Below are 10,456 nucleotides of genomic sequence, written 5' to 3'. Positions count from 1 at the left end.
AATGTAGAGTAGAAACTGTTGCTTGAAAGTGCGCCAATTGCTGTCGACATTCCCCGACAGTTGCAGACTCGTCGGTGGCTTTACTGAATCCATGTCGCATTTCACAGTTGTATCTTGCACTGTTTTACTCCTGGTACCATGTGTTGTTCGTGTCGTTCAATGAGAAACAGGATCTTTTTATAACTTTTATTAACGTGCTCCGTTTACATCAACTGCATCTACCTAGTACCCATTAGTTCCTTGTCTACCACCACATCATGTCCGGTCATGTCCTATAACAAGGACCTTTACTGACACCTAGTGGTAGGAGTATCCAATCATCACATGCACTTGTATCTTGAAAGTTGCACTTGTAAAATACATATTTGTACTTGCAGATTCGATTTGAGAACTTGTACAATAAATATTTGCAGTTTTATCTTGAAAGTTGCACTTGCAGATTCGATTTGAGAAATTGTACAATAAATATTTGCAGTTGTATCTTGAAAATTGCACTGGCAGATTCGCAACTTTCGCTGCTCGAGTCCCACTTCTTGCAGTCGGCTTGGGACAAAACAAATCTGTAACTTGTAAAGCTGGATGTGAGAGCGCAGGGAAGGGCGGGCATGCAATGATTGATTGACCAATCACAAGAGAGCATTTTCGAGTGGGCATTGAGTGCTTGACTGCAGTGATTGATCAATCACAGAACATTTTCGAGAGGCTTTCGACATAAAGCTCAGTCCAGTGGTCTCACCTACGAAGGCATGATCTCACACTCCTCAGGTAAGTGTAGCTCTAGCTATATATATATATATATATATATATAAAATAAACCTAAACCTTATCAATATTATGCTTCACTTATTTTCTTTCATCTGAATACATGTGGAAGAGTCCCTCTGAATGGTCACTTACCTAGTTTATGCTAGCTAGTTCATGACCAGTAATGTAAGCTATCCATCTAGCAAATAATGTGATTGAACAATCAAATGTTATTGTGTTTATTTATTACAATGTAAACTCATAAAACATTAGCTACATATTTTACTTCAATCAATGTTTGTGGGTGTTATAACATTTTGGTAGGGTCTTGTGATAGCATGTTTCAATATTTAAGTGGAGTGATTGTGCTGATTATGCTGCTAACATTTGCATTTTTGTATGAAGAAAGAATATCAAGGACTACCGTTGTCCAGTTTCTTAGTAACTCAAATTGTATTTTTCAGGAATGACTTGGAACCCATATAATACAAAGACTTGAAACACCAGGTTGGCTGGACCGTGTCCTATTGGATTTGGACTACCTGGAGTTTGTCTGCTCTCAGGAGCTGATGGTCCTTAGTGCAGTGTCAGGCAGGCAGATATACATGAAGTATATGATGCACTTTTTCAAGTGCATCAGATGGCCTGCACCCAAAATCTTTTAAATGTTTATACTGATTACAGCATTATACACTGGTAGAAGTCTAGGGTTAACCACTCTGCAGTTTTGGGTCTTTAGAGATGAGGTTCAAGAAATAAAGTCTTGTTACACCACAATATGAATACTGACATTTATTGCTTGCAAGCAAGAGACATACAGAAACGGGACTCAGACTAAGTCCAAAGATGCAGTTTTGTAGTGGGGAGAAAACATTTATTTTCATTAACACACATTGACATGTGAATAGGATTAGGATTAAGAATAGGATATATTAGTACAGTTCAATTGTATTTAAATTCAACCATTGACAGTGGCTGGTGAAAGGGGGAACAAGTCGGCAACCAATCATCGTTATTTTGCAACATGGAAATCAGTGGCGGCTGGTGCTAAACATTTTGGGTGGGGCACAGGTTATGGGGGCATGCTCCACGGGGAAGAATATCAACTTTAAAATCTGGATTTACAGTCGATTTTAGCATGAGAATAACAGTGTTTCCCCTAGGTTTGCTGCCTTGGGGGGGTGGCATGGACCGTGGCATGGACCCCCCCCCCAGGGGGTAAGACCCTGCGACATACCAGCGTCATGTCCAGGGGGTGTACTAACTTGTACATTAAGCCGCCTCACGCTACGGAAACAGGAGATAGGCTCCTTCCCTATGGGCCATTAGGCTCGAGAACCATCGGTTCTCAAGGCTACTTACTTATGTGGTCTTGACTACCTGTCCACTTTCTCACCTGGTTCTTGCTCTCTCTCTCTCTGGTGTGCCGACACCATCCTGCTCTCTCTCCTTCTCTCCCTCCCTATCCTCCTCTCTCCCTTTTGCTGTCAACCAAAAGGCAAACATAACAACCAGAGTATTTATAATCTAATAAGAGGTATAAATTGATCCATATCAATTGTTATTCATATATACATACATATCGTACATACGTATTCACTCCGCCCCAATCGTGGCAACCCTCCATCACGGTTTTCACCTTAAGGGTCGAAACAGACTGACTAGAGTCGTGCTCGGGACGACCACGTGTAAAGGGGGGGCGAATGAAGCGGGGTGGAATGGCTGCCCGCTTGGAGGTAACAGTATAGTTCAGGTAGGACCAGTGTAGTCAGCTGCAGTGTGTAGTGTTTCGCATGCCTTATTGGGTACAGCCTACCCCATACTTTATTTAACAGTGTATTTGCAGTGATAAGTTTTGCAGTGTATTTGCAGTGATACAGTTTTGCAGTGTATTTGCAGTGATACGGTTTTGCTGTGGTTTACTGTGTGCAGTGTAATTTTAGAGCAGCATTACTCAGACTCTCCATCAGGGGGAGCCAAACTGGGCCCAACTGTATCGTTGTTCCTCAGGAAGGAACACAACAAGCAGGAGATACTGGTGGCCTTCTACCGCGGCGTAGTGGAGAGCATCCTCACCTACGGCATCTGCAACTGGTTCTCCAGCTGCACAACCGCGGAGAGAAATGCGCTACAGAGAGTCGTGAGAACAGCCCAGAAGATCACCGGCGCCCCCCTCCCCTCTCTGGAAGAGCTGTACAACACACGCTGTCTCAGGAAGGCCTCCAAGATCTCCAGAGACCCAACCCACCCTGGGTACGAACACTTTGCCCGGCTGCCCTCGAAAAGGCGGTACAGGACCATGGCCGCAAGGACAAACAGACTGAAGCACAGCTTCTACCCCAGGGCCATCCAGGCCCTGAACACAGCAAAGACCTAGGTTCTGGGCCCTGGACAGTCTGGACGGATTGATGGCAGCTGCTGGATTGAAAAAATGTGTAATGCTGAGGCACAAATATGTACATTTCAAGCCTGCAAACTGCGACACTTTAAATGAATGTGCAATAACACTATGTGCAATATGACAACCCTAGTCGTCTATCTGTACAGTATAGTATAGTGGATAGTGTACATAGCCTTTATTTATGTTAACCTGCTCCTTTCCCTTCTTGTTTTTTTAGTTTTTTTTTCTTTCCCAGCACCAGGGGAGCCACCCCTCCTAAATTTCGTTGTTTGGTACCTGTACTATAGCAATGGCAAATAAAGACCATTCATTCATATCATATATTCGTCATAGTCAGGGACTCCAATTAAATGTTGGGTTGCCACCCGTCCCTTAAAATACGGAATCGTTCCGTATCTGACAGTTAAAAGATGCGTCCCGTTTTGAACCAATACGGAACGCTGTTTGTTCCGTATTTTCAATCCACCCGCATTGCGTGATTCCTCCAATATATCATACAGAGCTGCCAAGTCTTTTATTTTAGAAATTCCTTTAAATAAAGCTACCGGACACGAGTTTCGTGGCATCTTTCTGCACGCGCGTTAACTTGAGTCTGCAATCGAAGCGGGAGGCGCGCGCTGCTGGAAGAACCTGTGTTCACTCGAGCTGCATGTCAGTCTTAGAACGTAGCAAGCAGTGTTGCCAGATTGGGCTACTTTTGGTCACACTGGACGGGTGGATTCGGCAGCTTTTAGACTGGTTGGGCTGGAAATGGTGAATTCCGTCTGGCAACCCTGGTAGCAAAATATGTGCATGTACGTATCTGGTAGCCTGGTACTTTCAAATCGCAAGTTGTTTCATCCTCTGTTCTCTTTTTCGGGGTGATGGAGGAGAGATTGGCAGTGAAATATCCATGATGGGACTTTGCTCATCATCCTCCGTCCTCACACTCATGTTTTTCCCCCTCCATTAATCTTCTGTTATTCAACACGAGTGTGAAAACGGATTGTATCCTTTATCTCAAAGACACTATGGCATACCGTTTCTAAAATTCACTTAATATTCACTTAATTTGGGTGAGATGATAGGCCTACTTTGCAACTTTACAGTTTTGGCCTACTTTGCAACTTTACAGTTTTGGTAACTGTTTTTTGTTTCTCTACTGTAACATAATATAACATTGTTATTATTATTATTAAATACAATGTACAATACAAATACAACAATTGGGGGTCCCTCATTTTGTTGTTGTTGCTGTATATAAGATGATGACCAAGGGTCTTTCTGCTGCTGACCAAGGGGCTGAGTCCTGTTGATGGGGCCCACTTTTCTTTTAGACTCTGTAGGCTATTTGTTTATTAAGACTTACATAAATGTGATATATTGTCTGAATTTGTCTTGTTTTATCAAATGTTACAATTATTTTTATTTCTTGTGCTGGTTTATTATGAACAACATGTAAAATTGCAGGAAACTAGCACAAATAATTGTGTGGGAGAGAGGGGCCGCCGCTGCCAAAACATGCACAGTTTTGGGTCGCTCCACCGCCAAAAAATCTCACTCTAAACTTTTGGTGAAACTTGGCAGCCCGGCTTTATTGAAACGATGTTTAACTTATGATTTACTAGCACTGGCGCCCCCACCCCGCCCTTGGGCCCGTGGTGGTCGTGGTCCCGAGGAGCGGGGCCCCTACTGCGAGGGGTGTCCCTTATTTCTCTGACTGAAAGGTGGCAACCCAGCCTATAGGCATCTCCATCAATCCAGGATTCATTACATTGTCTACTGTCACATTGCCCATAGTGGGCTGTTGTTCAGGTATTGATGTTAGCCATTGATGTAGTCAGGATTATAGAGTTGGTTTAATTACCTGGATGTAGTGTCCCATGGCCTCTCTGTGGTCCGTGAAGGAGGCAGTGTTGTTAGCAAATGTGACAATCAGCTTGCGTGGAAATAACACAGCCCATACCTCACGTTAGCCTCCCGCAGATGTCCCAGCACCTCGTTGAATAACGCTCTTCGTATTGCATTATGCATTATTATCCGACTGTGATTGAGAAAGTTTTTGTTCGATATCAGTTAGACGGCGTTCCGTCTCGTTAGCGGCTGTTTCCAGGTCCTTTACCATGGTCGTATTGGAAATCATATCCTTGCTGAGTGAATCCAGACATTCTTTAATTGGTTTAAGTTTCAGATCAAATGCGGAGTCAAGCTCTTCACGTATGACTTCTCTCATAATTGATGCAAGTTGTCCGCGGTCCATCACCGTAACTTTTTGTTTTAGATCGCTTCTTAGATTTCTTAACTCTCTGCTGCCAGCGGCGTTGGCCATACAACTTGAGTAACCTATATCAAACAATCAACAAACAGCCGGTGCGGAGATTGCGACCACAAACGAGATAAGTTTGACTTCGGTAATAGGTCCAGTTGCAATATCCTCAAGTTAGGAACAAAAGATGCCTCCTTCTAATCCATTTGTTCAATTTGTTTACAGAAATAAATCCTCCTTACATTGTAAAAAACGTAATTTGTTAGGAGAGCAGTCGTGTGTGCGTTCAATCCATGCTGTCCCGGAAGTCGGAAGTCCTCAGCATATGCATTGCAGCATATGCATGCACTGCTATACAACCGGATATTCAGGGCGCAATTTTTGTTTTTTTACCATCTTCCATGGTAGAAATAAACGTAAGGTATATCACAGCAGAGTAATTTAGGTAGAATACGAAACACAACTAATAAAGGTAGTGTCACTACTGTCAAAATACAACCAACTGCACAACCAATAGATATTCATATTAATTGCTAAAAATGCTCTAATGTGATAGAAAGGCTTCACACCACATGGCCCACTGTGTAATGTCATACGAGTGCTGCTGATTCTGAATCAGAATGGGTTTCCTCACTGATATGTTCAATAACGGAGACTGATACTCAGAGCTTCAAGTCGGAGCTTATCTCCATTTATTCAACATCGTGTTAACCACATAACGTAACACGGCACTGTAGTGAAGTCCAAACTGTCGTAAAACTACAGACGTAACATTTCCCCCCCCCTCACACAACCTAGGTGTGATACTCAGTCCTGTAGTCACGCAAGTGATCGGGCCTGTTGCGTGCTCGAACCAGACATGGCTCTGGTGCAGCTGTCATGCCAAAACCTGCTGCTGCCAAAAGCTGCAGGACCATCAGCGGCCTAATCGTTTAGAACGCGTCACGACCAGCTGGCGACTGTGACGTCAGTCTAGTGTTTTTAAATCTTCCGTTTTGGCCGCCATTAGCTAAAAGCTGTAATTTGGCTCTACAAGTGTTAATATGTCATTTTATGAAGTTTTAATGTTTTCAGGCGAGAAAGTAACCATATATATTCACAAAATGTATCCGGTTTATCAAAATAACCCGTTTATATATCTGATCTGACGTTTTTTTCCCCACTTCTGAGAGCAGACGACACATTTCACACACACACAGAGGAAATCGCGCAATCAGCAGGGAGAGGTCCAATACAATGTTGGCAATATTCTCTATTGGTTAAGTGCTCCCGGTTTCAAAAGAAAGAAACGGAGGTCTGATCAGCAGATCATTTCTCATAAAGTTGCAAACGCAACTTGAGCCCTGGACTAAGCATCCTAAAACAATGCACAGCAATTCAACTTAATTTTAAAAATGCGCGTTTCGTTCAAGATCCATTAGAGTAGGACATGTACAGTTATGATAAGTACAGTCATATGTAACTTTTGGACTAGTATAGTAGTTGATATTGTAATAAAACGTGCCAATGTCAGACGATGAACAAACACACCACGAGTCCACACTGATTCAGAAAACGGATTAAACTTTATATATATATACACAACACTTTGAAAATTCATAGGGGGGAATTCATCAGGGGGATAACGTTTGCAAAAGAACTGTACAGGTTACAATCAGGTATATAATAATAGTTAGGGAGTAACATATCATTCACAAATTCAACAATAATAGAACCAGTATACGTATGTTACACAGTCAACTGTTAAGTGGGACAATGACAATCAACGGCCTAATCTCATCTTAAACCTCACCAAAACTCAGGAGGTTGTGTTAGACCCAAGGCAGGTAACTGACCATGAGCCTGTGGTCGTCAAAGACCAAACAATCATCCAGGTGCCCTCTTATAAGTACTTAGGTATTCAATTAGACAACCATCTCTGCTGGAATACACACTTAGACAGCTTATGTAACAAACTACAGCAGAGGCTTTATCACCTGAGGCGACTCAGACTTTATGGGGTGAGAAAGCAGATCATGAGAATTTTCTATCAGTCCATTGTTGAAAGTGTAATCAGATATGGAATAATTGTGTGGTTTGGCAACTTAACTGTACAACAAAAAAACAGACTAGTCAGCATTCACAAAACAGCTATGAAAATTGTAGGTGAAAGAGACTATGTGATCCTAAATAAACTATATGAAAAAGCTGACCTGGACAAGGCTAACAAGATAATCGCAGACCCCCAACATCCGCTCTCCACAGAATACGAAGTTCTCCCCCTAGGTAGAAGGCTTCGCATGCCAAGATGTAACTATAAGCTCTTAAAACTATCATTTGTCCCATTCTCCATTAAACTAATCAATTCGCTCAAGCAGAAACGATGATTAGGACATGATCACCAGCACCTGCACTTTATCTTAGACACCACTTGAAGGGCCATGTGCAATATTCGAAAACACCACTTGAAGGGTTATGTGCAATATATATCACAGGCGACCGTCCTTTTGTGGAGGTGGACGAGATTGATGAAGACACCGCTGCAGACTATCTCCACGCCAGGGCTGAGAAGGATGAGGAGGTCTTTGACAAGGTGAAAGATATTACACAACTATATACTGAACAACCACCTGAGTGATGCTAAGTAACTGCTAAAGCAATAACAATGCCTCAGCAATATACAGAGCTATACTGCACAACAGAGAATTACAATCACTGCTGCTTCGCTTTTTCTTCAACGATCAAGGTGCGACTCAACGTGGAGAAGGCCCAGGAGAAACAGCGGGAAAGCTACCGGAAGAGGATCAAGAAGGGAACCAAGCGGTTTGAGATCCTCCCGGGCATGGAGGTCCTGAAGAAGAATGAGAGGAAACGTGGGAGACCTGGTGGCACAATGGACCCAGACTGGCCAACTAAGTACCGGTAAATGTTAGACTTTTAAGAATATTCAGAATGAGAGGGTGATGTGTGATGTCCAATTTTGCCATTATTAATACATATTTTCTTCAGGGTGACTGAGGTTGGGGACAACAATTTGGTGCAGTTGGAGACCTTGGATGGCCAACAACTGGGAACCAAAACCCCCTATGCCTCAGTGAAGCCTCTGCGGAAGAGTAAGTGTAACATACAGTTCACATTTTAAAGTTAATGTAATGTGAAACTGTATTTTTTTTACCACAAGATGTCATTCTAAAATTGTTTTGTTGATTGACTTAAGGATTCCGAGCCTGCCCGCCCACTCAGAAAGCTGTGTCCCATCCACCGGAGCCAGTGTGTTCTGATGACCCTGAACCGCTAAACTCTGAGCCGGAGTGGGACTCACTTCAGGTACACTTAAAAATCCTAGCTTCATTCATTTTAAATAATAAAAATTCCAATGGCTGAGTACTGTAACATGACAGTCCCTTTAACCCAACATCATTATGTTTTTTAGGCACCATCTCAGCTGCTAGATGTCATCATCACAGATGTTCAGCTGGGGCGGGCCTGTCCAGCTTTACGTAGCAGGTTGGAGGTGCTTAGGCCTTTCGTTCTGAATCCCAATTGTTGGCTGAATGATCTCTCCATTAACCATGCTCAGGCTCTTTTACAGGCTCAACATCCCCATGTAGGAGGCCTCTACGCCACAACGTCCCTCTCCCTCCTCTCCTCCGTGCCTGCATCAACCCAGGGGTTTGTTCAGATTTTAAATGTTTGTTCAAATCACTGGGTTACGGTAAGTAACATCAACTGCAAGGTAGGTACTGTTAACGTTTATGACTCCTCTGGTCACGGGTCGACCGAGGAGTTCATTTCTCAAATAACAGGTCTCCTCTCTTTTTCAGGTCCCAAGGTCCTTCTGCAGTGGCCTGATGTCCAGCAGCAGAGAGGCAGCTCAGACTGTGGGCTGTTTGCTATTGCGAACAGTCTCACATGCTGCAGAGGTGAGGACCCAGCAAGCATGGAATTTGATCAGTCTGCTATGCGTGAGCACCTCTTTTCCTGCTTTCAGGTTGGGCACCTGACACCATTCCCCAGCTCCATACGGTGTCCACGCACGGCCCAGTCAGTGTACACTATGGACGTTAGTGTGCACTGCATCTGCAGGAGGACCATCCGGACGAGAGGACCAGAGCTTCAGGTATCCTGCAGGAGGTGTTTCAAGTGTTTCCATTCGTCTTGTGTGTCAATTAATATGATGTTTCCTAATGAATTTGTTTGTACTGCTTGTAAAGTTGTTTTTTAAGTGTTTTCCAGATTGTACACAGATAGCCCTGCTACGTCCTCCGTGAGGGCCCGTTCCCCTGTACATAAGTCCCTGTCCAGCCCTGCTACATCCTCCGTGAGGACCACCTCTACCTCCTCCGTGAGGACCACCTCTACCTCAGGCTACTGCAAGTATGAGCCACAATTACATCATTGTTATTTTTAAATGTTCATATTGATTGTTTCATTACTAATACATTAAATGTATGCTCATTCATTCACACAGCACCAAGATGTTTTGGACAAAATTACATCTGGACAGTTACCTTTCATCCCCATCCACCCAGTACACTGGTAAGTCACATTGAATAGGGATTATTTAGAAGTGTATTTACTCACAAAATGTTATTTTGACTGTACATATCTGTGCTTGTTTGTGTGTTTACACTAACAAGATGGTTATTGCTTACCTCAACAGGAGAGCTGATTGGTGTGATGTTACCTAACCCCCCAGATGTTACCCACCAACCCTCCAGATGTTACCCCCAACCCTCCAGATGTTATCCCCTAACCTCCCAGATGTTACCCCAACCCTCCAGATGTTCCCCCTAACCTCCCAGATGTTACCCCTAACCTCCCAGATGTTACCCCAACCCTCCAGATGTTACCCCTAAGCTGACCTGGACAGGGTCAGACCAAAACGACTGGAGTTTGTTGTCCCGATGAGGTCGTCGGATCCTGACCCAGTCTGACACAGCAATGACAGGTGGCCTAGCACGTCTGGCCCTGTCGAAACGATCCTTCATCAAGCGCTGGTGTTTGGTGACTGTGGCTTGAACTGGATGGACCGGGGGCTGAGCTAGTGTAGGGCGGAGCCTATCGAGAGGCAGCTGGAGCTCCCG

General features: G+C 43.7%; 1 protein-coding gene across 1 annotated transcript; it reads left to right on the top strand.

Moving 5' to 3' along the window:
* Positions 1-746: 746 nt before the first annotated feature.
* On the top strand, positions 747-8,753 carry LOC308160408 (uncharacterized protein; the record flags this gene model as incomplete). Its single annotated transcript, XM_080534322.1, has 5 exons — positions 747-765; positions 7,865-7,962; positions 8,116-8,291; positions 8,379-8,482; positions 8,587-8,753. The coding sequence occupies 5 exons, from the start codon at positions 747-749 to the stop codon at positions 8,751-8,753; spliced, it is 564 nt and encodes a 187-aa protein (XP_080390448.1).
* Positions 8,754-10,456: the final 1,703 nt, after the last annotated feature.

This window comes from Nansenia antarctica, assembly GCF_963989245.1.
Source record: "Nansenia antarctica genome assembly, chromosome: 6".
NCBI classification, from domain to species: domain Eukaryota; kingdom Metazoa; phylum Chordata; class Actinopteri; order Argentiniformes; family Microstomatidae; genus Nansenia; species Nansenia antarctica.
The sequence above is the reverse complement of the archived record's forward strand: the minus strand, read 5'-3'. Positions and strand labels throughout refer to the sequence as shown.